This window comes from Adiantum capillus-veneris, chromosome 18 (assembly GCF_014529385.1).
Source record: "Adiantum capillus-veneris isolate H3 chromosome 18, ASM1452938v2, whole genome shotgun sequence".
In the NCBI taxonomy this organism is placed as follows: domain Eukaryota; kingdom Viridiplantae; phylum Streptophyta; class Polypodiopsida; order Polypodiales; family Pteridaceae; genus Adiantum; species Adiantum capillus-veneris.
This window is the reverse complement of record NC_140948.1, coordinates 112,170,935-112,198,365: the sequence shown is the minus strand read 5'-3', so window position 1 is coordinate 112,198,365 and position 27,431 is coordinate 112,170,935. Positions and strand designations below refer to the sequence as shown.

Genomic DNA, 27,431 nt, shown 5'->3' with positions numbered 1-27,431 from the left:
CCTGTCACTGTCCTGTAAGCATAGACTGCAATCCCACCTGTCCTGTAAAGCAAAGATGCAATCCCAACTGTCTAAATCACAGTCAATACATCCTAGCTGCCTATCTAAGGGTGCTCGAGGGATCGCTCCAAGACCTGTATCACCGAAAGGATCTCAACATTCGAGAATCCCCCAGCTCAATAAAACCTCACTCGACCCTCAACAAAGGCTGCAGTAAATCTGATAGTACATAGACTTCCCACAAAGTCATACATCGACAAATTTCCCACTGTATGCTGTAACCGCTGCGGCGGTTGTTTGCTGCGTGACTCACAGCCAGCAAACACTCAATAGACATACATCATCTCTGACAATACATCCCATGTGGAAGTACCTACAATGTCAGGATGAAATCTGGAATATCAAGCAACAAACACAAGCTACCTGATGAACTAGTGGATGTTGCCTACAGTCTGTGTGTAGATGGGTCCGTGTCGTATGTGACACGCCTCCAAGAACTGTGAGCCGTCCTTCGATGTGTAGACAGCCACAAATCAACACTCTGGGAGTGTCGATATCCTCAGCACTTGCAGTCGTAGGCTGAAAAACCCCAAATTTGCAGAGTCGGATCTGCACCCGTCGAGACCACGTAGTCGAAAATGGCCTGCGCGGACCTTTGTCGAAGCCGAACGGTGGCCGAGATGACCTCATAATGAAATTCTGACAACACCAAGCCCTACGGGTGCACCCACGAGATTTGGGGCCGTGTCTTTGCCTGTCGAATTTCACTCCAATTTGAGCTGGTGACTCTAGCCTCCTGCAATGCTTCCCCGAGCCTCGATCTGAGCTCTGATACCAGTTGAAGGAGTACGAGCGGAAGTGCGACGCGAGAGAGAGTGCGAGAAGAAGAGCACGACGATATGGTGAACTCGCTTTACTATAATGTGTAGAGCATAGTGAGTTCTTATTAGGTTTTTACAAAAGAATATGTGTACATACCGACGGCCCGCCCACTTACCTCGGCGACCACATTGGGCTTTATACCCCAACAATAAAAAAGTATACTTGTCACAAATTTGTATAATTCAATTAGCGACTGCCATCTTAATGTACTTGATCCAATTCAATTTACAATCTTCTCAGCCATGGATTGATTTCCTGTCAAAATTTTTGAAACGCATATCTGGGTAAAATTAAATTAGCGATCACCATCTCCACCCCATCTCAGCGAGCCAGCGACGAACTCCCCGAATGCCTGTGCTCTCATCATCACTCGCGCGAATTGCTGCACATGAAGACAGCGTCAATTTCGCCGAAAGAAGCAGGGTTCAGATAGCAGGGAATTCAGAGAAGGAGAGAGAAAGAGAGAGAGCGCACTCGTACGAGAGAGAGAGAGAGAGAGAGAGAGAGAGAGAGAGAGAGAGAGAGAGAGAGAGACGGGACATAGCCTTCACTGCACTTACCCAGCCCATCTTATCTGATTTCTCTGACACGGACGGGCAGCAGCTCTTTGGGACATTTGATTCCAAACAGATGAAGACCCAACAACTCATGTTTCTCTAATCAGGGTAAGAGTGCCAAGATCACAGAGCTCTGCTGCCTAGAATGTGCATCACTCGACAGATATGGCAATGGCGTTTATGATTTTGAAATCAAGCACACCATCTACTTTTGATGATTTCAGGTAAGCACGTCTCATTGTTTGCGAGTGTAAACAAGCTTTGATTCAGTAACGGACAACGTATTCTTGTCTTGAATTGAACATGGTACGATCACATGCGTATTTCTAGAAGCTGATTGTTATGTGGTGGGCATCTTACTTTGCATTTGTATAATGCTATAAGTGTCTCCAGCTGAGAAAATTAACAAGCTGCTACATTTGGCTTGAAGTGTCCATGCTTTTATCTACCGTGCACATAAACATGCATGGTTTCCCTGCAACAAGCGATTGAACAACATTCTTATTATTAACATCCCAACAATTTGTCTTATTTGACAGGCATTTTCCTGATCATCTAGCATTGCTTTGGATATTTCAAATTTGAAGGATGCTCATGAGTATCAAAAATAACTGAAGACTGTGCATAACTAAAGGTTCATTGAAAGATTTTCAGCCAGTAGGAACCATGCAAGCACATACACAGCTTCCCCACCAAGTATCAGGTGCTCAATTAGGAGGAGCTCCTCAACAAACAATGGCCACCTTGCCATCGCAAGGTGTTGTGAGGCGAAGGACGTGGCAAACAGATGCAGATTTTGGTATAAGACGGACGATTATGGAGAAAATGTAGGCTATTTATATGAATAAGTGTTTCTTTGAATAAACTGTCATAGTGATGTCTCTTTGGGAGCCATTCACTAACCCGCATTTTTGTTCTCCTTGATTTTTTCGTTTAAATGACAGATGTTGGCTGTTTCACTTGTTTTTTTTTTGTGTGGATGCCAATGCATTCACATATGTATGTCCACTAAGCGTGTGCTTCTTTAGGCATGTGCATAGGTGGATTGGTGTATAACATACAAATCTGTGTATGTACAAACATCCATATGTTTGCGTGTACACCCACTAGATGTATAGACACATGAACATGCATATGAATGACATTTTCATTTCCAAACATGCCACAGTATATATGTGTATAAGTGTTTGTGTAGTTGCGTGTCTGTGTGCAGCATTACCTACACTACAGTGTAAAGCGTCAAGAGTTTATCTATTTTAGAAGATGTAAGTTTGTTATATATGTGAAGATTGGTAGTGATTCAAAGCAAATTTTGAATCCCTGAATACTTCTATGAATTTAAGTCTATATGTTGGTGTGTGTGCATGTGTGTTTATTTATGTATACATGTACACTTTGGGGCAAACTTCTGATTTTTGTGGCAATTATACGCGTTGTTTAGAGCCTGAACCGTTTGCTGCAAGCTAATGTTTCTGTCTTTCCAGTCTCCAAATATTTCAGAGGAAAAGAAATGTTACAGGGCCAAGTATGCATCACAAGGTTTCTGATTTTGTGAAGCGCCTAGAGGATGCTCTGTATCGTGATGCATGTTCCAAGGTAAAGTTTCCACTTTCACTTTTCGAACCATAGACCTTCTAATTTGGGATTGTCATGGGGATCAGGTGTTATCTCTGTTTTTTGATCAAGTCCTTGTCTATGTGCTCAATCCTAGGCCTTCCTTTTAACTGCTTTCAAACAATCTCTTCCAATGCCCATCAATGTTTAAAGCTTCTCAATTGTGCAGGAGGAGTACTGTGACTTTTCCACTCTGGAACAAAGGTTACATCTAGTGGCAAAACGAATTAGCCCACTCAGGCCAAATGCCAATGCAGTACCACGTGGAATGAATGTGGCAGCTTCCCCCATGATTCCTACTCCGGGAATGCCGACCATGATACCCACACCAGGGCATGAAATCACTACAAGCTCTAGTTTGTCGAGTTTCAATTTTTGTGGTGCAGATAATATGATGGCAGTATCACGGAGTAACATAGGTAACATGATTCCAACTCCGGGGCTTACTACACCTTCACCAGGGAATTCCATGTTGACTAGTACAGATGTTGAAAAGCGGGCAATACCACAGGCTCACCCACAAGAATCAGTCAGTTGTAGGTTGAATGGACAAATGCAGAATGGTGCTTTGCAAAATACTACTGTATGTGGAAATGGAAGTCAAAGGCTTGGGCTACAGCATTTGAACAATGGGCCACACAATGCATCAAGTGTGAGCGTTGGGTATCCCAATGCTTCTCTATACATGAATTCAGGCAACATGTCTGCACATTCTCAATATCATCAGCAACACATGCCTCTGCAAAAAGGTGAGATGTGTGAAATATGCTTTTACAATGCTGAAACTGCTGCCAGATTCGTCTTTAAAGGATTATGTTTATCCTTCTCTTGATTGCATAAGTTTGTAGAAAGGAAAGCTTTAAAACGTTAAACCGAAGGTGTGGAACGAAGGTTTGAAAGTTGTGTATGTAACTCTATTGTTATCTAACGCGATTACATTATTGTTTCCACAACATATCTTTTGCTATACTTTCCTGTGTGAGGGCATATCCACACACACACACGCATACCCCCCCCCCCCCCCCCCCCCCCCCCCCCCCCCCCCCAACACACACACACACACACACACACACACACACACAGGCTTCTATTACTTGTGGGACACCTTAAGATAAGGAAAAACCCACAAAGAAGAGAAAGACAAAGAATCATTGGGAGGATGGAGCGTTTTCCGTAGAGAAAGTTTGCTTGTTCGAGTGGTGGGCTCTTTGGGGTGGCGCTCGTGTCAAAGTTACTTGGAACGGGAACGGGAACGGGAACGGGGGGACTCCGGAACGGTACTGGAACGTAGAGGCGGGGTCCGGATCGGGAACGCCGGAACGGTCCACAAAAAAACGCTGAGATTAGCCTCAAAACACCCTATAAGTTAGTAAACAACTATAAGCCAAGCTTCTAACATCTAGTTGGACAATTAGAATCATGTTCAGGGCCCAGGCATGTTTCAACATGTCGCTTGTGCACGTTAGTGGTCGCGGACGTAAATTCAATTTACCGGGTTGTAGACACCCCATAACATAATAAGCGCATCACAAATAACATTATCCAGGAAGTGCAAAGATTTAAGAGCTCAATAGACAGAAAGATGGAGTAAAAGGACCATGACTATAAGTTCAAGTGTGGCTTATAAGGCCAGCCAAGGCGCTACAAAAGGTAAGCAGCGAGAACTCAAAGAAAAGATAAGAATCGAGGCTCAAGAGTCAACACTAACCACTAGGGACTCAAGAACTCGATACATAGATGCCAAAATGCCAAAATGGAAACATGTCAAGGGCCAAAGCTCAAGGACTAGAAGAGCCACTAGCCTGCCAGTCTGTAGTGGTGGCATGGAGATCATGGATGTCATCCTAATCCTCATCCCCAACAGGCTCGTCCACAGCATCCACTTCATGTAAAACTTCTGTAGATCCACCTTCCCCAAAGTATCTCCGCCTCTGCCTCCATCTCCCACTGTAGAAAGGGATCTGATACTTTGGATGCGGACTTGCAAAGCATACGCAAGTTTGCACTCACAAATACAAGATCATTTGCTTTCTCCACGGCAAGTCGGTTTCTCTTCCTGGATGCAACGTGACTGGAAACACTCCACAATTGCTCCAAGCAAGAGGAGCTAACCGCTCGGCTGAGGATGCGGATAGCGAGTCGCTGAAGCCCATCTGAGCCATAGTCCCGCCACCACAAAACTGAGGAGATCTTGGTGTGATCAACTTGGGCATCGGCAAGCCCAAATGATCCTTGCATATCCCTGTACATAGCAAGCTGATCCTTGATTTTGCAGCGTTCTTCTCGATCAGGGTGAAACTTGCTCAAGATCTCGTTCCATTGCTTGGTCCCCTCCCCATCATGCTCCTGTCTTGCACCTTGAAACTCTGGATCTAGCACAAAAGCCGCACCATAGAAAGGGGAAGCATAGGAGTCCCATCTGCTCTGACAAAGCTGGCTAATCTCCTCAAACCAGTGTGCATCTGGCTCAAGTGTTTGGAGGGCCTCCACCATGCGACCCATGGCCTCATAAACCTTGCCAATGCAAGGTTGCATGCCATCAACTACTCGAACCAAGTGGAGTACAGGCTCCAACATTTGGTCTATAGTCTTCAATGACTCCCAAAACTGGGGATCTGTCACAAGCCGTGCACCACGCGCCAATAGAAAAGAACAGACTGAACAGACTTTTGGCACTTCAATAACAACTGAACTTAAAGAGAGAGACGACATGTGACACGGAGTGGTGGAATTCCACCCCAGAGAGTATTGGCCCCAAACCTTGGCGCCCCTTTCGGTATTTCTTTATATTGCATCAACACAGTACAAGCCAATACTCCAGACTCTGCACCTTCTCCAGGAAGCATGCTAGAGAATGAGCCCTAGCCTCATATTTGAGACCCTTGGCCTGAAAAGCAGTTATAGTAAAAAGCCTTTAAAACTCAAAAGCTTCTGGTTCAAAAGCAAAGCCAAAAAGCTGCTAGCGTAAATCACGGAAATCCGTACAGCTTGCCACGTCATCAGCCAGCGCAAAACGCGGAAATCTGTCTGCTGCCCTTAGGGTTAGGGTTAGGGTTTTTGCAGTTTTAGGGTTAGGGTTTCCAGAATTAGTGTTTGCAGGTTTTAGGGTTAGGGTTTTCCAAAATTAGGGTTTGCAGGTTTTAGGGTTAGGGTTTCAGCAGTTAGGGTTTCTGGCAGAAATTAGGGTTTAGGCCCCTCGGCCACATCTGTAATTTGACTCCATTCTTTAGGCTTTGACACGTCAGCAGTTTGTTGTAGGATCCTCTGACTTGCCTGCACATAAGATCCCTGCGACTGAACCTACGTAGGATAAGGAAGTGTACTTCGTACTGATGAGGGTCTGCCACACTGCACTCTGACATTCGCATAGGCGATGAACCATTAGGTAGTTGTAGGCAAAGCGGGTCTCACAATACTTCAAGAAAATCTTGCCCCCTGACTGCTTCAAGAATGAAGGAGATTGTGATTGTTGATGAAGGACACTAGCTTGGACGCACTTGTAATGAGTGGCTCAATTGTCATGTGACACATCCCAACCCTATGTGTCCGTGGACAAGCTACACCATAGCAGGGTTCAGTCAGTCCGATCAAGTTAGATTAGCAGTGATCTGGTACTTTTGTGAGTCTATTCGTAGACCGTGCATGCCCAATCACTTAGCATAGATGCATATCGTTCGGTTGCACACAGCATGATCATCGGAATTCCATCAGAATCCATTCGCATCAGCAAGGGGAATTTTCCAGTGCATTTAGCCTATTTTCCTATTATTGGGATTTTCACTTATTATTTTTAAGTGACTTTCCAACAAAAGTAGGTAGGGCAATTTGGCTAAGTTAATATATAAGCAAACCAAAGTTGACACTTTCTGGCAGAAGAGGCAGCAAGAGCTTCCCGCTCAACAGGCAACTTCTCAACAGTACCTCCCTCCCCCCTCATGACCCTCTAGCGTTTTGCTTCTCCCCCTCATCCCTTGCGTTTCCTACAGCAGCAGGCCTTCGCCATCGATCACCAGCACCATAGCGGTTGCAGATTCCTGCCATCGCTAGCATACTCCTCAGCACTACCATCAGCGTTTTTGACATCACTAACGCCAGCATGATCTCAGCTTTCCCAGCGTTTTTCAGCATGAACAAAAACGCAGATTTCAGCCATTGGAAAACGCAGGTTTTCAGCAGTTAGAACAGTAGCAGATCAGCCCCATTCAGTTGCAGATGATCCCCCAAGTTTAGCCCAAGAAAACGCAGCCAAAACAGTCATTTTTCAGCCACCGAAACAGTCCCCGAATTCAGCGATTAGAAGCCTACAGATTTCAGCCATCGAGTCGTCGTCGTCATCACCGTCGTCGTCATCGGCATAGTCCCATTGCATCAGTCCATTGCATACGCATTGTACACCTTTGTGCAATCAAAGTAGACCACTCTCGCCGACGAGAGTGGGGCCTTCGGAGGAGGGTTTTACAACCTCTCGGTGTCGTATCTTTCTCTCTCCTTCTCTCAGCCTCGTTCACTTGCACGCACAATATCCACTCACTTTGTTCGTGATCACAGCACTCTTCAAGACGGAAGGCTCTCTTCTTTCCTAAGAACTAAAAGGAACCTTGAGCAATAAAGATCACTAATCTTGAGAAAATACAACATTCATTCCGCTGCACCTTACATCAATCCAAGGTAGGCGCCCTATATCCTTAAAAAGGTTGGTAAGGCAATGTGCCATACAAAATGACACTTTGATGCGGGGATACATGCCCTCCAAAATGCTGCCGGTTGGCCTGTTTGATGCCTCCCCATCCGTGACAAGCTGCAACATCACCTCTGGGCCAATGATCTCTATGGCAGACGCCCACTCTCCTGCAAGCACATCGGCGGATTTCCCTGTTCCCGTGGCATCATGTGAGTGGGCAAAGTACATCTCTCCCTTGCAATAATCCAAAAGCCCATGAATGGATCTCCTCTTGGTGTCGCTCCATCCATCTGCAATGAGTGTCACTCCATACTTGGTCCATTGTCGCTTCATGTTTACGGCTGGCATCTCCACAACGGCCTTTTCTCTATCAAGAATAGTAGTATGGAGGGCCTCTGAAGTGGGTGGCATGTAGCGTGGCCCGTAATCCCCAATCCTTGTGCACATTGCCTTGAAGTAGTCCAACCTATACAATGTACATGTCACAAAGGTCAAAAGTCAAGACAATGTTGAATGGGAAATGAACATACTAGTTATGGTCATAATATGTATGAGGATTCAGAACTTGGAACTTACCGAGCCTTTAAGAAAGAGATACGGTCGTGATAAAAAAAGTGGGCAACGGCAGCATCCACATCCTCCTTTTTTGGATCCCATGACGCATCTAGAGTTCGTTGACGATGGGTAAGAAGGGAGGGAGTAATCGTTTGAAATGATGTTTGAGCCGCCGCACCACTACCTCCAACGGAAGCTTGCGAATGAGTGGTAGAAGAAGGAAAAACCAAGTGATTGGGGTCAATGGCTTGCCACTTGGGTCGATCATTTGCTTTGGCTCTCATGATGGCATCCTTGATCTCAAGCTCCTCCTCCTCGGCCATCACATTCTTGCAATGCTTCACTTTCTCCCCCACTACATGAAGGAGGTGTGCGCGAACCTTGCTTGTCCCGGATTTGCGATGGAAGCCACATAGTTTGCACGTCCATGATCTTGCACCGCCGTCTTTGCCCAAGACTTCGGAGTGCACCTCATCCCACCATGAAGGCTCATCCTTCTTTCCTCTCTTAACAACCGAGGGACCTTCATGTGATGCGGAAGCTTATGCCATATCGATGTTGCTTGAGGCTTGAGCCTTGAGACTTGAAACTTGAGAGAGAGGGATGGAGCTTGAGAGAGGGATGCGATGGAGGAATGGAGCTTGCGAGGTTGTGAGAGGGATGAAGCTTGAGACCTTGCGAGAGGGATGGAGCGTGAGTCTTGAGAGCTTGTGGCTTCAAGCTTGAGAGAGAGGGTGAGAGTGGCTTGAACAATGAGCCTTGAAGCTTTAAGCTTGAGAGAGAGGGTGAGAGTGAGAGTGGCTTGCAAGTTGCCGCTAGGCGCTTCAAGCTTGAGAGGAAGGTGAGACTCAAGAGAGTGGCTTCAAAGTTCAAGTGAGAGTGTTTGAAAGTGTGAGGGGTGAGGGTGAGCTTTTATAGAAAAGACCCCCCCCCCCCCCCCCCCCCCCCCCCAAGGAGCTTGCAAGCTCAAGTATGAGCTGCTCCCAAACGGCTTGGCGCCCGCCCGTTTTCAAATTTTGAAAATTGCCGCTGCCTTTTAAAATTCAAATATGCCGCCAGTGTTCCCCCCGTTCCGGTGAAAGTGGCCCGTAGGGTGGTAGGCTTTGGCTTTCACCCGAAATTCTTTACTTTAACTTTACGACACAAAGGAACTTCACGAATAAGCGTGTGACTGGAATTCAACACTTAAAGACATACCACGGCTTGGCAACTAGAGAGCTACCGAGCAGACAACGACACATTGTTGGCCCCAAAGATTGGTGCCCCTTTCGGTATTTCTTTATTCTTATTATACTTGAGAAAAACCTATAAACTTCTACAAGATGCCCCCCTTTTATCGGACTGAAATTCCTCTACTCCAACCTGATTTTGGCAACATAACCACAGTAGAAGTCTCAACGGACAAAATCCCAAGCAAACATAGACTTTCCACAGCTCTTTGCAAAACCTGGCGAGAAATCGCAGCTTGCTGAAATCTCTGTTTTGCGCTCCGATCCGCGTGCAGATCACTTTTCTTGGTAGCCCTCGAGCTCTTGCAACTGTAGGGTCACTTGCCCCTTGAATTAGACGAGATTCCTCGCGGGAAATCTCTCTAAATTGTCCTGTACAAGCACCCAATGCTTTCCCGAGGCTCTCCTGGCAAATAAACGATCCTAACCCTTGCACCTAGCCGTCACCAATCTGTCCAAACCTGTCCATGGTTGTAATTGCAGGTTTATGACCCAATTTCGCCAGCATAATGGCGCAAAAATCCCTGCAGGTCAAAAGTACGCGTCAAGGACACTTTCCCTTGCGGTATGGAAGCTTTCCAGTGAGCCGCAGGCCAATTTCAGCATGCTGTAATTTTCTGTTTTGCAACTATTAGCTGCCTACTGCCCTGTACATGCATCCCAAGGCCTTTCCGAGGCCCCCCTTGTGATTCCCTGCAGTTTAGGTGCAAAACCCTAAACCTGCAGAAAAATACAGCAGGCTGTAACTCTCTTCTTTGGACCGTTTCGAGCGGAGGGAGCACGCCTACGTGTGTCTCAGGTGCTCCTGCATGCAATGGGATAGTTCCCCTGTAAATTGGACGAGTTTTCATGCGAGAAAACTCTCCGTTTTTGCATTCCTTCGCGATGGAACTGTGCGTACCTGAAGGGGATTAGCAATTAGCTAATCCGGTTCTTGTACAGAAGGCTCTTGCCTTGGCAAACGCGCATAAACCCCTAGAACTGTACATGGTCATCTGAGAAGCCGAACTAGTGGGGCATTACCATATGTGCAAAGGGGAGAGAGAGATGCGCGAGAGCAAATGGTCGCGCTACATAGAGCAAGGGAGAAGGCAAGCTTTCCATTAAAGCTGTGATCACCTGCACCCACTACTCACACACTCTGTAGCACACACTTATGGGCTGAAATCAGCCCCCTCTCTTGAAATGGGCGCCCCCTCTACATGCAGATTTGGCAGATCAGCCTGGAGCCGCCATGTGTCCAATTTGCCTCTTTTGAGTTAATTCCCTAGTACCCACCACCTTATAAGTGTCGCGAGGGGCCTAAACGACTTTAAATTGAGCCTAGACACCCTTTTACTGCTTGGATTCCAGTGCCGATTAGCCCAACCAACTCGTGGTAACCTGCCCTTCCCGACTGAGGGTGAAACTCTCGACCGTCGGCCGTTTCACACTGGCCACGCAATGTCCGGTCATTTGCAACTTCAAAAAGAGGGTCCCAAAAATTAAACAAAAATCATCGGAGAGAAACCGACAACTCAAGTTAGCAATTGCACGTCTCGTGACATACCACCCTCTTAAAATCGCAAACGTCCTCAATTGCGTGCCATATACATGCCATAGATGATCTTGTGTGGTAAGCAGCACCCTTTTATCATGGCATGTATCCCCAAGAAAGACTATCAAAACATGTGTACAAATGACTTCATGAGACCTTCATACTTTTGTCAAGCTGTACACTGCTATTGCACTGAATCGATGAGTACATTTGATGTGCTAGCTCTATCATTACCCCTCCTTTACAGAGGTTGGGTTGGGGCATATGTAGGCTATAACCCAAAGGCCTCAAGGTAAAGCTGCAATACATTTGGTGACTCTGACAATTCATGCTCTTCCATCCACTTTGCATCCATAGGCGGATAGTTCCTGAACTTCACCACATAGCATCTTGCAACTTGTCCCTTAACTTTTACGTGTGCAAAAGGCTCTTGCCTCTGCAAATGAACATAATGTGACGTACCACCCTCGACCAAGTAAGCTCAAGACGATTTACCGATGCGTCAAAGAATCCAAGCAATCGCCTCAGAGAATCGGCAAGCAGCGTGTCACCTGGCAGACCCACATCACTCCCGTAGGGGATCTAGTGGCCAAGCTACCACCGTGAGACCTCTCCCTGTTGCTAAATTGGCTTTATCTTATAGAAAAATAATTCTAAATGAACTATTGGATTTATAAGTGAGGGTTTTCTCGCTTGGAACACCAAGGAAAAATAATTCTAAATGAATTATTGGAATTTTAAGTGAGAGGGCTTTTCTCACTGGAGACATCCGAGTACAGAGTATTCATAGTGCATCGTTCAAAGTAATGACGGGAGCTCTGAGAACGGGAATATCTGTAAGGCCACCAGGAACGGGTACTTCTGATGCGTCACATCGGATGGGTGACAGGGAGCATCGGAAAGAAGTATACGACCATCCGGGAACGGACATCTCTGATGCGTCATAGGATGGGTGACATAGAACATCGTGAAGGAGATTGTACCGTAAGTTCGGTAGGAAAGGACTAGGTGATGGGTATTCCTGATGCGTCACAAGGTGGGTGACGGGTGCATCAGAAAGGGAATATCCATAGTCGGGAGGAAATTCCGAACTGTGTTAGAATTGTGCACAAGGAAAAGCAAGCACTTGAATGAAGATGGGTTCAGAGGAAACTTTGAGGAAAAACAGATGCTTTCTGAGAAAGCGGGATTGCTTTTCTTGAAAGCAGATGCTTTCTCGCGAGGAAGTTTATGTTTGCATTGCAATTGTGCGTGTGATTGCATCCAGGGACGCCTAGGAAGTGCTGTGAAAGCATTGTTTTTAACTTATAAGGTTTTATTGAGTTTTTGGGCAGGTTCAGACTATTTTTTAAAATACGCCGGCCGCCCATTTAATAAGTGGGCAGCCATCTGATAAATAAGGCAACAGATCAGCCAGCGTTTTCTCTCTCTCTTTTTCTGGGTGAACGGAAAAAAAAATGAAAAAAAGAAATTTTGAAAAAAAAAAAAAAAAAAAACGACCACGATCTCTACGCGAGCAGCTATTCGTGCCTATAAAAGCATCACATGCCCTCACTCAGAGGGGAGGACCAATCTTTGCAAGGAGGAGATATTGCTGTAGATTTCAGCCGTAGAGAAGACGTTGCCGGTGATGCCCATGGTTGCCCCAAGTGTACCAGATGTCGCCAAGACCCAGTGCGCGAGTTCCCTCGCGAAGAAGTGCCTACGAAGCGTGTTTCCATCGCGACAAGTTGCTGTTTTTCTCTGTTTTCAGCCCATAAACGTCGTAGACGGGGCTGATTTACGAGAAGGAACCCGAGAGCACACCTCTTATGTGTGTAGGATTGGAAGAGAGGATTTTCTATGGAGAGATCTCTTCCGGGGAATTGCTTTTTCGAGAACGGAGTTGCGTTTCGAGCGTCCAGACTTTGAAGGTAACGATTTTCATGTTCTGATCTTTGAGTATTTGATTGCAGGTGTACTTCCTCTTCGTGAGGGAGTAGGAGCAGAGGAAGGCATGAGCTTCTGCAGGAGAAAAGCGCTCTGAGGAACTAGAGCTAGATCAGCCCAAGGGTTTCGTAGCCGAGTTTGGGAAGTAGATCCACGGATCGGAGAGAGGTAGTCTCTCAAGTTGTGATCCGGAAGTTGGGATTCCCAAGTAAGGACTTCGTGTCCGGGAAATCAGAGTTGTTCTGGGGGAAGAGGACTCTGGAAAGAGAGTTGGAAAAGAGTTGCAGGGATGCCATGCCCTGAGTATGGAAGGTGAGCGCCAGAGGCGAGAACCTTGATTCTCGAGGAATTGGAATAAGGAACGGAAGTTCCTTGGAATAGGGTTTTGCCCTAGGAATCGGAAGCTGAGGCTTCTGGGAACCATCAAGTCTTTTCTAGAACAAACGTTGTAATATGTTCGGTTCAAGTGCTTGTATAGACTTCTCCTGAGTAATAAAGATACTATTATGGGGGGGGACGAGACCATCTTCTGGTCCCCAGTACTGTGTCGATCTTCTCACTCTCTATCTCTCTCTCTCTATTTATTTCTCTCTATATCCTCTGGCTTCAGTAATAAGTGATAAATCCTATTTATCCGAATGTATTTTATATTGTTATGCGCTCCGGTTTGTGACACTCCGTATCTTATCTTGGTTCATACTTGCAAACCCTAAAAACGCAACAGAAAATCAGCCCTAATTTGACCACTTTTTGGCACGGTGAACATGCGGAATTTCATGTCTGTCCTGTGAAGAGGAACCCTCTTCCCTGGTGTGATCTATCCTGTCAAACAGTGTAATTCCAAGTTCCTGTACTTTGTGTCTTTACCCAAAACAATCGAGGCTCACTTCTTGAGGAAAAAGTGATTGATGTCCCGGCAACGGAATTTTGAAACCGGCTCGTAGGGCGATAGGCTTTGGCTTTCACCCGAAATTCTTTACTTTAACTTTACGACACAAAGGAACTTCACAAATAAGCCTGTGGCTGGAATTTAACACTTAAAGACAAACCACGGCCTGGCAGCTAGAGAGCTACCAAGCAGACAACAACACCCTGTTGGCCCCAAAGACTGGCGCCCCTTTCGGTATTTCTTTATTCTTATTATACTTGAGAAAAACCTATAAACTTCCACAAGATGCCCCACTTTTATCGGGCCGAAATTCCTCTACTCCAACCCGCCACAGTAGAAGTCTCCACGGACAAAATCCCAAGCAAACATAGACTTTCCACGCACTTTAGAGCTCTTTGCAAAGCCTGGCGAGAAATCGCAGCTCGTTGAATTCTTTGTTTTGCACTCCGATCCACGTGCAGATCACTTTTCTTGGTAGCCCTCGAGCTCTCACACCTGTAGGGTCACTTGCCCCTTGAATTAGACGAGATTCCTCGTGGGAAATCTCTCTAAGTTGTCCTGTACAAGCACCCAATGCTTTCCCGAAGCTCCCCTGGCAAATAAATGATCCAAACCCTTGTACCTAGCCCTCACCAAGCTGTCCAAACCTGTCCATGGCTGTAATTGCAGGTTTATGACCCAATTTCGCCAGCATAATGGCGCAAATATTCCTGTAGGTCAAAAGTACACGTCAAGGACACTTTCCCTTGCGGTATGGAAGCTTTCCTGTGAGCCGCAGGTCAATTTTAGCATGCTGTAATTTTTTGTTTTGCTCCTTTTAGGTGCCTACTGCCCTCTACACGCATCCCAAGGCCTTTCCGAGGCTCCCCCGTCGATTCCATGCAGTTTAGGTGCAAAACCCTAAACCTGTAGAAAAACACAGCAGGCTGTAATTCTCTTTTTTGGACCGTTTCGAGCGGAGCGAGCACGCCTACGCGTGTCTCAGGTGCTCCCGCATGCAATGGGACAGTTCCCCTATAAATCGGACGAGTTTTCACGCGAGAAAACTGTCCGTTTTCGTATTCCTTCGCGATGGAACTGTGCGTACCTGAAGGGGATTAGCAATTAGCTAATCCGGTTCTTGTACAGAAGGCTCTTTCCTTGGCAAACGCGCATAAATCCCTAGAACTGTACATGGTGATCTGAGAAGTCCAACTAGTGGGGCATTACCATATGTGCAAAGGTGGGAGAGAGATGCACGAGAGCAAATCGTCGCGCTACATAGAGAAAGGGAGACTACTCACACACTGTAGCACACACTTATGGGCTGAAATCAGCCCCCTCTGTTGAAATGGGCGCCCCCTCTTCATGCAGATATGGTAGATCAGCCTGGAGCCGCAATGTGTCCAGTTTGCCTCTGTTGAGTTAATTCCCTAGTACCCACCAACTTATAAGTCTCGCGAGGGGCCTAAACGACTTTAAACTGAGCCTGGACACCCTTTTACTACTCGGATTCCAGTGCCGATTAGCCCAACCAACTCATGGTGACCTGCACTTCCCTACTGCGGGTGAAACTCTCGGCCGTCGGCCGTCTCACACTGGTCACGCAATGTCCTGTCATTTGCAACTTCAAAAAGAGTCCCAAAAATTTAACAAAAATCATCAGAAAGAAACCAACAACTCAAGTTAGCAATTGCCACGTTCTCGTTACATACCACCCTCTTAAAATCGCAAACGTCCTCGATTGCGTGCCATATACATGCCATAGATGATCTTGTGTGGTAAGCAACACCCTTTTATCATCGCATGTATCCGCAAGAAAGACTATCAAAAGAAGATAAAGTATATTCATTAGTGGCGCTCGTTGCTGTTGCCCCCCTCGCTGCGCCATCGCTCCCCCCGCCCCAGCGCTGCTCGCTGTCCACCCTCCCGCTGCCCTGCCTTCTGCCCCGCGTTGCCCCCTTCCGCCCCCGCCCCCGCCCCCGCCCGTTGCCCGCTGTGGTTTTTTCTTCGCCCAGTAAGCTATTTGCAATTTGGCCCTCCAGCACCGCGTCAGTCATTGGGGCAGTGTTTTGTGCGCCTCATTGCAACATCTTCCCGTCGCCTTCTTCTCACGCCACAGCAGCAGACACAGATGGAGGCTCTAGCTTCGCCACAGAGGGACTCGTCAGAAGCCCCGTCGGCCGACCCCGCTGAGCCCACCATTCGACTTGCTCTCTCGCTGAGAGAGCAAGCGAGCCTTGCCGCAGAGGTAGAGCGATTGCAGGCGACTTCGGTCATCTGCAAGATTCTCAGCACCCGACCTAGCAGAGGAGAGCTGCGAGGCCTTCTCCATGCCCCCCTTCTCGCTGAGGTGGGCAAGATCTTGGATGTCCAGATTCTCGGACAGGGTTACTATCAGATCGAGTTTGAGGCCTCCGAGATGGCGTCCAAGGTCATAGCTATGAGTCCACTGGCGATCCGAGCATCACGCGCGCACTTTCGACAGTGGCGACATGGTTTTGACCCGGCTTCGGATGTTCTAGTAGAGGAGGCAGACATCCCTATCTCAGTCTGCTTTCTGGGTTTACGGAGAGAGTACTTACCACTTCTTTTTAGGATTGGTAGCGCCTTTGCCTCGAGTCGCCTAGCGAGAGAGGGTCAGCCCTTCTTGCGGCCCCCTTTGCAGATTTAGACATCCTCCCTTGCAGCTATCCCTCATGGACTGACGAGCATTGACATCCGACGCCGCTGGGACTTCTTCGACTACGGGTTCACTCGTTTTCTCGGCGATTCCGCAGCAGACCATGAGGCAGCCTGCTTCAGGGTCCATGTTTTGTTCCTCGCCGCTAGGGGGACAGAGGCCTTGGACTCAGCAGTTGGTTTCTCCTTCCCCCTCTGTGGTAGGGCCGAGACAGAGTGGTCCCTCGACTGAGTGGTGGGATGGTTGCATACACAGGTCTTAGAGTTCTCTCACCACATGGGAGAACTTGGAGTTACAGATATGTTGCAGACTTTGTGGCCATTCGCCAAGTTTGCGGTGACACCCCCAGACTCAACAGGATGTAGGCACATTGTGGTATACTTCTTTGCTGATACGCAGTGTTTGCCTTGCTATGTATACATTCATGAGGACAGAGGAGGTTGCTTTATGCACGGCTCGCTGTGCTTGGGCTTGGGCTAGGCACTCACTGGAGTCACGCCTATCTAGAGGACGCTCGGATGCGGATTACTCCCCATCCAAGCCTACCTCGAAGATAGCGTGTTGCTAATTGGACTATTTTCTTATTTTTAATGATTAATTTCTTTTTTAGGATATTTTATTATGTGCACTAAGAACTGTTAAAAGATTGTAGCTATAGGAACTGCCATCAGGAACTGACAACTCTGATGTGTCATTTGATGGGTGACCGTACGTTCAGTGGAAAGGGCCGGGTTACGAGTGCCCCTGATGCGTCACATGATGGGTGACGGGTGCATCAGTAAGGGGGCATCCCGTAGGCTAAGGAGGAAATCCGATCTGAGTAAGAAAATACGCATAAGAACGCAAGCACAAGAATAAAGATGGGTTCAATGAAGCTTTTTACGAAAAGCAGGAACAATCGCGGGAAGGCAGACGCTTTCCCGCGAGGAATCTATGTTTGTATTGCATTTGTGCATGTGGTTGCATCCAGGAACGCCTGGGAAGTGTTGTGAAATGCATTGGTTTTAACTTATAAGGTTTTATTGAGTTTTTGGGCAGGTTCAGACCAATTTAAAAATATGACGGTTGCCCACTTTATAAGTGGGCATCCACTTAGAAGATAAAGCAACAAAACCAGCCAGCGAATTCTCTCTCCCTATTTCGGGTAGAACAGCGCAAAACATTAAAAAAAAAAAAAAAAAAAACCCGGCCGCGATCGCTACGCGAGTAGCTATTCTTGCCGTGGCTAGGGAGCTATAAAAGCACCACATGCCCTCACTCAAAGGGGGTACCAACGTCAGCAAGAGAAGACTCTGCCGCCGCAAGAGATCGAGAGACTACGAAGCACGGAAGTCGGTTTTTCCCGCGCAAGAGCGACAGGTATCTATTGTGGATTCGCCATACGAATTGTTGTCGCGTGTTTGTGTGGTTTGTTTTGCAAGAATCTCCCGTCTTACGGGAAGGCCCTTCACGGGAAGTACGGCTTCACGCCTAAGTCACTTACGAGAAAGTATGGCTTCACGCCTAAGTCCCTTACGGGAAAGCACGGCTTCGCGCCTAAGTCCCTTACGGGAAGGAACGGCCTTGTGCCCGCAGCCCAAGCCCTTTACGGGGAAGCACGACCTTCGGGTCTAAGATTACAGAACGGAGGGGTTTCCTCGGGTTCTCGTGCTTGTATAAGAATTCTCCCTGAATAAAAGAATACTCTTAACGGGGGGGGACCAGCCCATCTTCTGGTCCCCAATACTGTGTCGATCTTCTCCCTTCTCTCATGTTTTCAAAGAATTATAATTTTCAGATTTTCTAAGTGCTCGTGTACGCTCCCGTTTTGTGACAGTGGTATCAGAGCTTGGACTCCTCTCTTTCTCTGCAAAGAAGGACGATTCCGGGAAGAACGGGAAGAACCATGTCGAGCCAAGGGAGAAGCGTTGAAGAGGAGCTTCAACAAGTGCAAGCTCAGCTTGTGGAGTTGCAACAAATTTAATTGTTGCCAGACGTCCAAAAGCTTTTGGGCGGAATGAAGAAAACGAATGGAACTGATGCAGTCAAGCATCCAGACAACACTGTTGGCTTGAGACCACAGGAGGCAAGAGAAGAAGAACGTGCCGAGGTGCACAAAGGATCTTCGGATCATAATGAACGGCCTCCTCCAAGGAAAGGCCAGGAAAAAGCGCTCTCTTTGCTAGACAAGAGCAAGGACATCTCTATCTCATCTCCATCTTACTCTCCAGATTATACTTCTACTTCTTGATCATCTCGTCAGGAGGAGGAAGCCGCTACTACTACTACTCTTCATCAACCTAAAGATAAGCCTCGATTCAAGAAGCATGGTCGCAAGTCTCAACATCGCATGAGAGTCTTCAAATCGGGCGACAAGGACATCAAGTTTGAAACCTACAACGGACGGAGAGACATCTCCAAAGTACTGTCCTTCATCAGACAGTTTGAAGTCGCCTTTACCAATGGGCACTTCACAGAAAGATCCAAATTACGCCATGTGGGGATGCACCTCAAGGAAACGGCAAGTAATTGGTGGCTAGCCAAGATTCTTGAAGGTTCTCAGGCCAGAACTTGGGAGAGCTTCAAATCTGAAGTTTATGAACAATTTCTTCCACCTGACTTCGAGCAGGACATACGGAAGGAATGGGACTGGCTTGCCCAGAAGGAACATGAAAAAGTAACAACCTATGTGGACAAGTATTGGTCGGTTCTTCTGAAGGTCACTCCCTTCATGAAGATTGCCGACGAGGAAAAGAAAAGAAAGTTCGAAGCGGGTCTCCAACCGCAGCTTCGAAAGAGTATGAAGGTGTATCCGCATGATACTCTTCAAAGGATGATGAAGCCAGCAATCATTGCTGAGGATTTGCACTCAACTGGGACGCCCAGAAAGATGGAGCATAGCACTTACCGTGCAAGACAAAGAGGGGTCTACGATGACCAAGGGGGCCAAGGAAGAAAACGTCCTCCATCTAGAGACGATGATCATTCTAAGAAGCCAGAGGGCACTGGCAAGGGAACTAAGTACGTTTCTCCTACTCAACTCCAAACTTTCAGAGAGGAAGGAAGATGCTTCTACTGTGGCGAGAAAGGACATATGAAACCGGACTGCCCTCTAAAGCAGCAACGGCAAGAACAAGCTTCTGCGAGGCAAGAAAAAGCAAGGAAGGAACCCGCACCGCCAAGCTCGAACTCAATTCCAGATGTTCAAGGAAACACTAAAACGGAGAAAGGAAAGCGTCAACCTCTGAAGGGCTGGGGGTCTTTGAACAACCAGCGAGTACTGATTCTTTATGATCCAGGATCCACGGATAACTTCATCTCCCTGGATACTGCGGAACGTTTGTGCCTCACACCGTCTCAGCTTGGCACACCGGTTACATCCGGATCGGCATTCGAGGGGTTGACAACCAATGCAACTCCCGTGCAAGGACAACTCAATCTTCGGATTGGCGAGTACAAGGACCGCGAATCATTTTTGATGGCACCCATCGAGGGATGTGATATCATCTTGGGTATGCCATGGCACTTTCACATGACACCTATTCCCGATTATGTGGAAAAGACCCACACTTTTGATCATGGGTGTAAGAAAATAAAGATTCAAGCTGATGCAGGAGATTGGCAGCTCCCAATTGTAAGCCATATCTCCATTAAGAAAGAAATGAAGAAGTGTGTTTCTGCTTACTTGATTTTTGCAAGCGATAAAACTAGTAGAGACTCTCTCTCTAGTCTGGAAATCAAGCGTGTTCAATTTATTGAAAAGTACAAGGATTGTTTCACGGAAACACTTCCTGATGAACTCCCTCCGGTACGCCCGGAAGATCACCGCATAGATCTCATACCGGGTAGCTCGCCTCCCAATCAACCCCCTTATCGGGTAAGTCTTGCTCAGCAAGAGGAAATTTTGAAGCAAGTCAACGAGCTTCTAGAGAAAGGGTTAGTACGGCCAATTGCTTCACCCTACTGCTCTCCAATTCTACTGGTGCAGAAGAAAGATGGCACGTGCATAGACTATAGGTCTTTAAACAAGATCACAATCAAGAATCGCTTTCCGATCCCTCGGATTGATGATATACTTGATAAGTTGCAGGGTGCAAGTGTCTTTAGTCGCATAGACTTAAAGAGTGGGTATCATCAGATACGGATCGCCCGTGAGGATGTCCATAAGACTGCTTTCTGCACAACGTTTGGACTATATGAATTTTTGGTAATGCCTTTCGGCTTGACCAATGCTCCTGCGACATTCACTCGCATGAGGACCGCATTTTCAGCCCGTATCGAGCTTTTACGGGAGTATTCTTTGACGACATACTCATCTTCTCTAAGTCAGAAGAGGAACATCGGAAGCACTTGGACTTAGTGTTTCAAGAATTGCGAAAGCATGAGTTGCATGTGAATGCAAAGAAGAGCGAGTTCTTTCTCTCAGAGATACACTATCTCGGCCATATAGTCTCTCACAATCAAGTGAGTATGGATCCTGCCAAGATTCGAGTGTTAGAAGATTGGCCTATTCCCACTACGGTACATGATGTACGTAGCTTTCTGGGATTATGTTCATATTATCGAAGGTTTATCCGAGGATTTGCTCAGGTAGCAGGACCACTTCATGACTTGACAAAGAAGAAGATTCCTTTCAGATGGGGATCGAAACAACAAGGAGCTTTTGATTGGCTCAAGTACTTGCTAAGCCATGGACCTGTTTTGATAGTGCCCGACTTAAGGAAACCATTTGAGGTTCACTGCGATGCTTCAGGCGATTGCATCGGAGCAGTGTTAAACCAAGAAGGCCATGCAGTGGCCTACGAAAGCAGACGAATTAAGGATGCTGAGTTGCATGCATCAATCTACGAAAAGGAACTCACGGCTGTGATTCACGCCTTATCCAACTGGAAGCACTATCTTCTAGGAGCGGATCTTGTGATCAAGACTGATCACCAGAGTTTGCGGTATTTTCTTACGCAAAGGAAACTATCTGAGAAGTAGATGAGATGGGCAAACTTTTTGTCTATGTTTCACCTCCAGATCCTTCACACGGTTGGGAGTAAGAATGTGGTCGCAGACGCATTGTCTAGGCGGCCAAGGGTGAACGCTATCACTTCGGTGTATCACCAAGAATTAGAAGCACTACCGGATTTGTATCCGAATGATCCAGACTTCTCCACCATTTGGGAAAAGCTACATCGTGGAGAGAATGAGTTTCCCTATTCCATTCGGGGCGGTTATCTCTACCACCATCAGGCCATATGTGTGGCGGAACCATTAAGAAAGAAGATCATGGATGAACGACACGCTCCGCCTTATGCGGGTCATCGGGGTATTCTCCCTACAACCTTAGGAATGGAAAGATATTTCTTTTGGCCTAGCCTTAAAGCAGACATTGATAAGTATGTCAGGGAATGTTTGGTTTGCCAAAAAGTGAAGTATGATCGGCATAAGACGCCTGGGTTGCTGCAACCTTTGCCTATGCATAATGAACCTTGGGAGAGTATTGCCATGGACTTCATCATGGACCTCCCTAGAACTCAGACTGGAAATGACGCGATCTAGACCATTGTGGACAGGTTTAGCAAGCAAGCGCACTTTATACCAGTCAAGAAAACGATCAAAGCAGATCATATGGCTAGGGTCTTCTTGGCACAGATCTTTAAGCATCATGGAATGCCTAAGTCAATTGTGAGTGATCGAGATCCTCGCATGACAGGAAATTTTTGGCGTGCCTTGATGGATAATCTTGGTACAAAGCTGAATTTTTCATCTGCCTACCATCCTCAAATGGACGGGTAAAGTGAGATAGCCAATTCTAGAGTATTGGATATGTTAAAAGCTTATGTCTCAGACCGGCAATCTGATTGGGAGAAATATTTGCCTCTTGTCGAGTATGTGTATAACAATACCATACACTCATCGACGGGGAAAGCACCTTTTGAGATTCTCTATGGTAAGCCTTTGCTTCCACCCATCCTTTTAACTAAGGATAAGATCTTTGCAGCAGATGAATTTGTCCGGGATTTGGACACCGCCTATGGGCAGGTTAGGAGAGCTATTCTACGCTCTCAGGAAAAGCATAAGAAAGCTGCAGACTAGACTTAACAGTCGGACAGTTAGTCTTACTCAAGTTTGAGAAGGCAAGACTTAAGAAACAACCGTCTCATAAGGGGAAGGTGGTAAAACTTTCTACCCGTTACTATGGGCCGTTTAAGATCATTGCGCGAGTGAATGATGTCACCTTCCGAATAGAGCTACCGCTTAATTGGAAGATCCATAATGCTTTCCATGTCAGTTTACTCTGGCCGTATGTGGGACCGCCTCCGAGCCAGCCTAGCGCTGAGGAACCTCCTAAGGTTGAGGAAACAGAAGAAATACTCCAACCGGAGCAAATAGTAAGTTATCAGGAGCGGTCTCTCAAATCCGGAAAGATAACACGGAAGTATTTTGTTAAGTTTAAGAACTACTCGAATCTAGATGCTCAGTGGATGACGTAGGAGGAATTAGCAGCTTATCCCGAGATACTGGGGGTATATGTCCAAGCACTACAGTTGAGGTCAACTGTTTAGAAGCCAGAGGGATGTTGCTAATTGGACTATTTTCTTATTTTTAATGATTAATTTCTTTTTTAGGATATTTTATTATGTGCACTAAGAACTGTTAAAAGAATGTAGCTACAGGAACTGCCATCAGGAACGGACAACTCTGATGTGTCATTTGATGGGTGACGGTAAACATCGCGAAGGAGTTTCCGTACGTTCGGTGGAAAGTGCCGGGTTACGAGTGCCCCTGATGCGTCACATGATGGGTGACGGGTGCATCAGTAAGGGGGCATCCCGTAGGCTAAGGAGGAAATCCGAACTGAGTAAGAAAATACGCGTAAGAACGCAAGCACAAGAATAAAGATGGTTTCAATGAAGCTTTTTACGAAAAGCAGGAACAATCGCGGGAAGGCAGACGCTTTCCTGCGAGGAATCCATGTTTGCATTGCATTCGTGCATGTGGTTGCATCCAGGGACGCCTAGGAAGTGTTGTGAAATGCATTGGTTTTAACTTATAAGGTTTTATTGAGTTTTTGGGCAGGTCCAGACCAATTTTAAAATATGCCGGCCGTCCACTTAATAAGTGGGCAGCCACTTAGAAGATAAAGCAACAAAACCAGCCAGCGAATTCTCATTCCCTATTTCGTGTAGAACAACGCAAAACATTTAAAAAAAAAAAAAAAAACAAACCCCGGCCGCGATCTCTACGTGAGCATATTCGTGCCGTGGCCAGGGAGCTATAAAAGCACCACATGCCCTCACTCAAAGGGGGTACCAACGTCAGCAAGAGAAGACTTTGCCGCCGCAAGAGATCGCGAGACTACGAAGCACGGAAGTCGGTTTTTCCCGCGCAAGAGCGACAGGTATCTATTGTGGATTCGCCATACGAATTGTTGTAGCGTGTTTGTGTGGTTTGTTTTGGAGGAATCTCCCGTCTTACGGGAAGGCCCTTCACGGGAAGTACGGCTTCACGCCTAAGTCCCTTACGGGAAAGTACGGCTTCACGCCTAAGTCCCTTACGGGAAAGTACGACTTCGCGCCTAAGTCCCTTACGGGAAGGAACGGCCTTGTGCCCAAGCCCTTTACGGGGAAGCACGACCTTTGGGTCTAAGAATACAGAACGGAGGGGTTTCCTCGGGTTCTCGTGCTTGTATAAGAATTCTCCCTGAATAAAAGAATACTCTTAACGGGGGGGGACCAGCCCATCTTCTAGTCCCCAATACTGTGTCGATCTTCTCCCTTCTCTCATGTTTTCAAAGAATTATAATTTTCAGATTTTCTAAGTGCTCGTGTACGCTCCCGTTTTGTGACATAGCCCGTCTTGTTGCCGCGGCAACATCTGTTCTCTCTCGCTCCCCATGAGGATTGTCTCATGGAATGTGCAGGGACTAGGTGGGCCCCAGTTTCAGCGACAGCGGGGCCGATTGTGTCAGGAGCTTCAGCGTTGCCTTGTGGGAGGAGAGATTGATCTCCTTATGCTTCAGGAGCACCATCTGTGTGAGAGCCGCATTCGGCGATGTGGTCAGATTTTGCGTGGACGATATGATACCTTTTGGTCAGCTGCTTTTGGACATGGAGGCATCCAGGGTGGGGTATGTATGACTATTGCGGACTCATTGCAGCAGGCCATTGTGGGCAGAGGGATTATTGTGCCAGGCAGGGCTCAGTGGATTACTATGCAGGTTCAAGGTGGCCTTATGGGCTTCCTGAACATCTATGCGCCCAATGTGGCAAGTGCTCGTGCAGAGTTTTGGTCATAGATTGCTGAGTCTTTGCCCCGCAGGCCGATCATTGGTGTATAGGAGGGGACTTTAACATGTTGGAGGACCCTTCTGATAGGATTGGTGGCAGCCATGCTACTGTGCATGGAGTCGAGTTGGCAGCTTGGGAGAGGTTGTGTATGACTTTGAGGGTCTCGGATACATGGCAGCACTTTGGTTTTGTGAGGCCCCGAGACAGTCTTGCCTTCTCTAGATCGGACCGCAGAGTGGGAGGAGTGAATCTATCGCGGATAGATCGCTTCTACACTAGCGACCACTTCAGTGACTTGGGGGGATCAGTGAGGGACATCCTTCTCGGACCATGCACCAGTGATCCTCACGGTGGCAGACAGGCAGAGGAGTGGGAGCACGATGCTTCGCATCCCAGAGAGGGTCTTGTTGGACTCAGCACTCAGAGAGAGGGTAGAGGCTCTCTGGACAGAGGGCATGGACAGCCAGGTTTCACCTGCAGACAGAGTGGCCTCAGGCCTAGCTCAGCTTAGCCACTTTTTTCTTCAGGAGTCTCTGGCTCGCCGGGCTGCAGTGAGAGAGGCGGAGCAGCGTCTCAGACGAGGCATTGCTTCACTACAGAGGATGCAGGAGCAACATCGAGACAGTCCATGGTTAGCATCCAGACAGTCCATGGTTGGAGGAGCAGTTACAGCAGGCTCGACAGGAGCTTGCTAGCACAGAGGAGAGGTGTCATGAGTTTGCGTTTCATCGACAGGCATCTCAGTGGACTCAGGTGGGTGATAGAGTGACTGGTGATTTTTTTGAGACAGTGGGACCTCGGCACTCGCATGCCAAGGTCATTCAGTTGAGGAGGCCCGATGGGTCAGTTGCTTGTGAGCCCGAGGATATGCGTGCAGTTGCTACTGACTTTTAACGTGAGTTACTGTTGGCTGAGCCTCAGTCAGAGCAGCAGGATGCATGCAGGGAGCAGGTTTGGGCACAGATGCCATGTCTTGTGACAGAGGAGATGCGCGAGAGGCTAGAGATGCCACTTCAGCTTGAGGAGCTGCACACGGCTCTTAGGGCCCTCCCTCGTGGTAGCTGTCCAGGAGAGGATGGGTTGACTCCCAGCTTTTTCTTGGAGTACTGGGACCTGCTTGGCCCAGGTCTTTGTAGTGCTTTTCAGTACATTTTGCTCACAGGAGTGATGCCTGACAGCATGAGTGAGGGCCTGATCTACCTCATTCCCAAGGAGGGTGGCTCCTTGGATGTGATTTGACAGTGGCGCCCCATCACCATCCTCAACTCAGCCTACAAAATTCTTGCCAAGGCTCTGAGTTTGAGGATTCAGCCACTTTTAGAGAGCCTTATACATGGGACTCAGACAGGTTTTGTCAAGGAACGCAGTATCCTTGACAACATCTTTACTTTCTGGGAGGCTTCTGCCCTGGCACGGCTCCGTGGTGAGGACCTTGTGATTCTTCTTCTCGATTTTGAGAAGGCATACGACAGAGTTGACTGGGACTTTCTAGAGGGCACTCTCGGCAGGATGGGCTTCTCAGATGCTTGGATCAGAGGGGTGTCAGCTTTGTACAGACAGGCTCAAAGTCAGGTGCTTTTGGCAGGAGGGAGAGGTGAACGCTTCATGCTCACACGCTCGGTCAGACATGGTTGTCCTCTTGCCTCCTTTCTCTTTTTGTTCTATGCGGAGGCGATGAGCAGATTTTTGGTGTCACAGCAGGTTGGTCTTCGGGGCTTAGCACTTCCTATTTGGGGAGATGAGCTACTGGACGTTGAGTTTGCCGATGACTCAGCCTTATACTTAGATAGCCAGGAGGCCAATCTTCACAGATGTGAGCAGGCTTTGGAGACCTTCTGTTGTGCATCAGGCGCACTGATCAACTGGAGAAAGACAGTGGCTTTCTCGGTTGGTAGTGCTCCTGTGCCAGATTGGATGCCAGGAGAGGGTTTCAGGTGGATTCCCCCAGGGATTGTAGTTCGGTACTTGGGTTGTCAGGGTTGTTTGGACTTGTCTCCCGAGCAGCAGATTGCTCCTCTTCTCCTATCCATTAGGAGAAAGCTGTTACATTGGAGCTCAGCACGACTTTCGTTGGTTGGTCGAGTAGTAGTTGCCAACCAAGTGCTGTTGGCGACTATGTGGTACATCACTTTCTGCTGGATCTTCTCGAGTTCTTGTATCACCCAGGTAGAGAGGCTGATCAGGAACTTCCTTTGGTAAGGACGTGACACTCAGATGGCCCGAGCCAAGGTGGCTTGGTCGGTCATCACGCTTCCTTGTTCTCAGGGAGGGCTTGGGATCATTGATCCAGCACAGCAGAGCAGAGCCCTTCTTGGGAAGTTCATAGTCAGAGGACTTCTTCCACGTGAGGAGCCCTGGAAGGAGTTCTTGTTGCAGAGGCTTCGTGCCAGGGTGCCTCAGTCAGGAGGCCCTTGGCAACCTTCGACCAGATGGATCTTTACAGAGATGCTCCGAGTTGGTTTGAGCAGGAGACTGGAGGACCGCTTCGTTGTGAGTTTGGTTCGTTCTTGGGAGCTCTTACGGCATGGCCTCGAGCAGTGACAGCCGATATGCACGGAGGAGCGCCTACGGCAGCGCCTCGTCTGGAACCCCATGGTTAGCACTCAGAGAGGCCACTTGGTTGGTAGTCGGCCTCATG

The 27,431-nt window shown here is 47.6% G+C and overlaps 1 protein-coding gene across 3 annotated transcripts in view; it reads left to right on the top strand.

Annotated features, from left to right (window-relative positions):
- The first annotated feature begins 1,139 nt into the window (after window positions 1-1,139).
- LOC147436217 (histone acetyltransferase HAC1-like) overlaps window positions 1,140-27,431 on the top strand; it is a 104,880-nt gene continuing 78,588 nt past the window's right edge. The window contains exons 1-4 of one of the 3 annotated variants that reach the window (XM_086489116.1): window positions 1,140-1,663; window positions 1,979-2,266; window positions 2,924-3,035; window positions 3,223-3,802. In XM_086489116.1, the coding sequence (XP_086345242.1) occupies window positions 2,106-2,266; window positions 2,924-3,035; window positions 3,223-3,802 (853 nt within the window). In that variant the 5' untranslated portion in view covers window positions 1,140-1,663; window positions 1,979-2,105. Of the gene's footprint in view, window positions 1,664-1,723; window positions 1,746-1,978; window positions 2,267-2,923; window positions 3,036-3,222; window positions 3,803-27,431 lie in introns of those variants that run through there. The other 2 variants (XR_015185165.1, XR_015185166.1) reach the window with 2 other exon arrangements.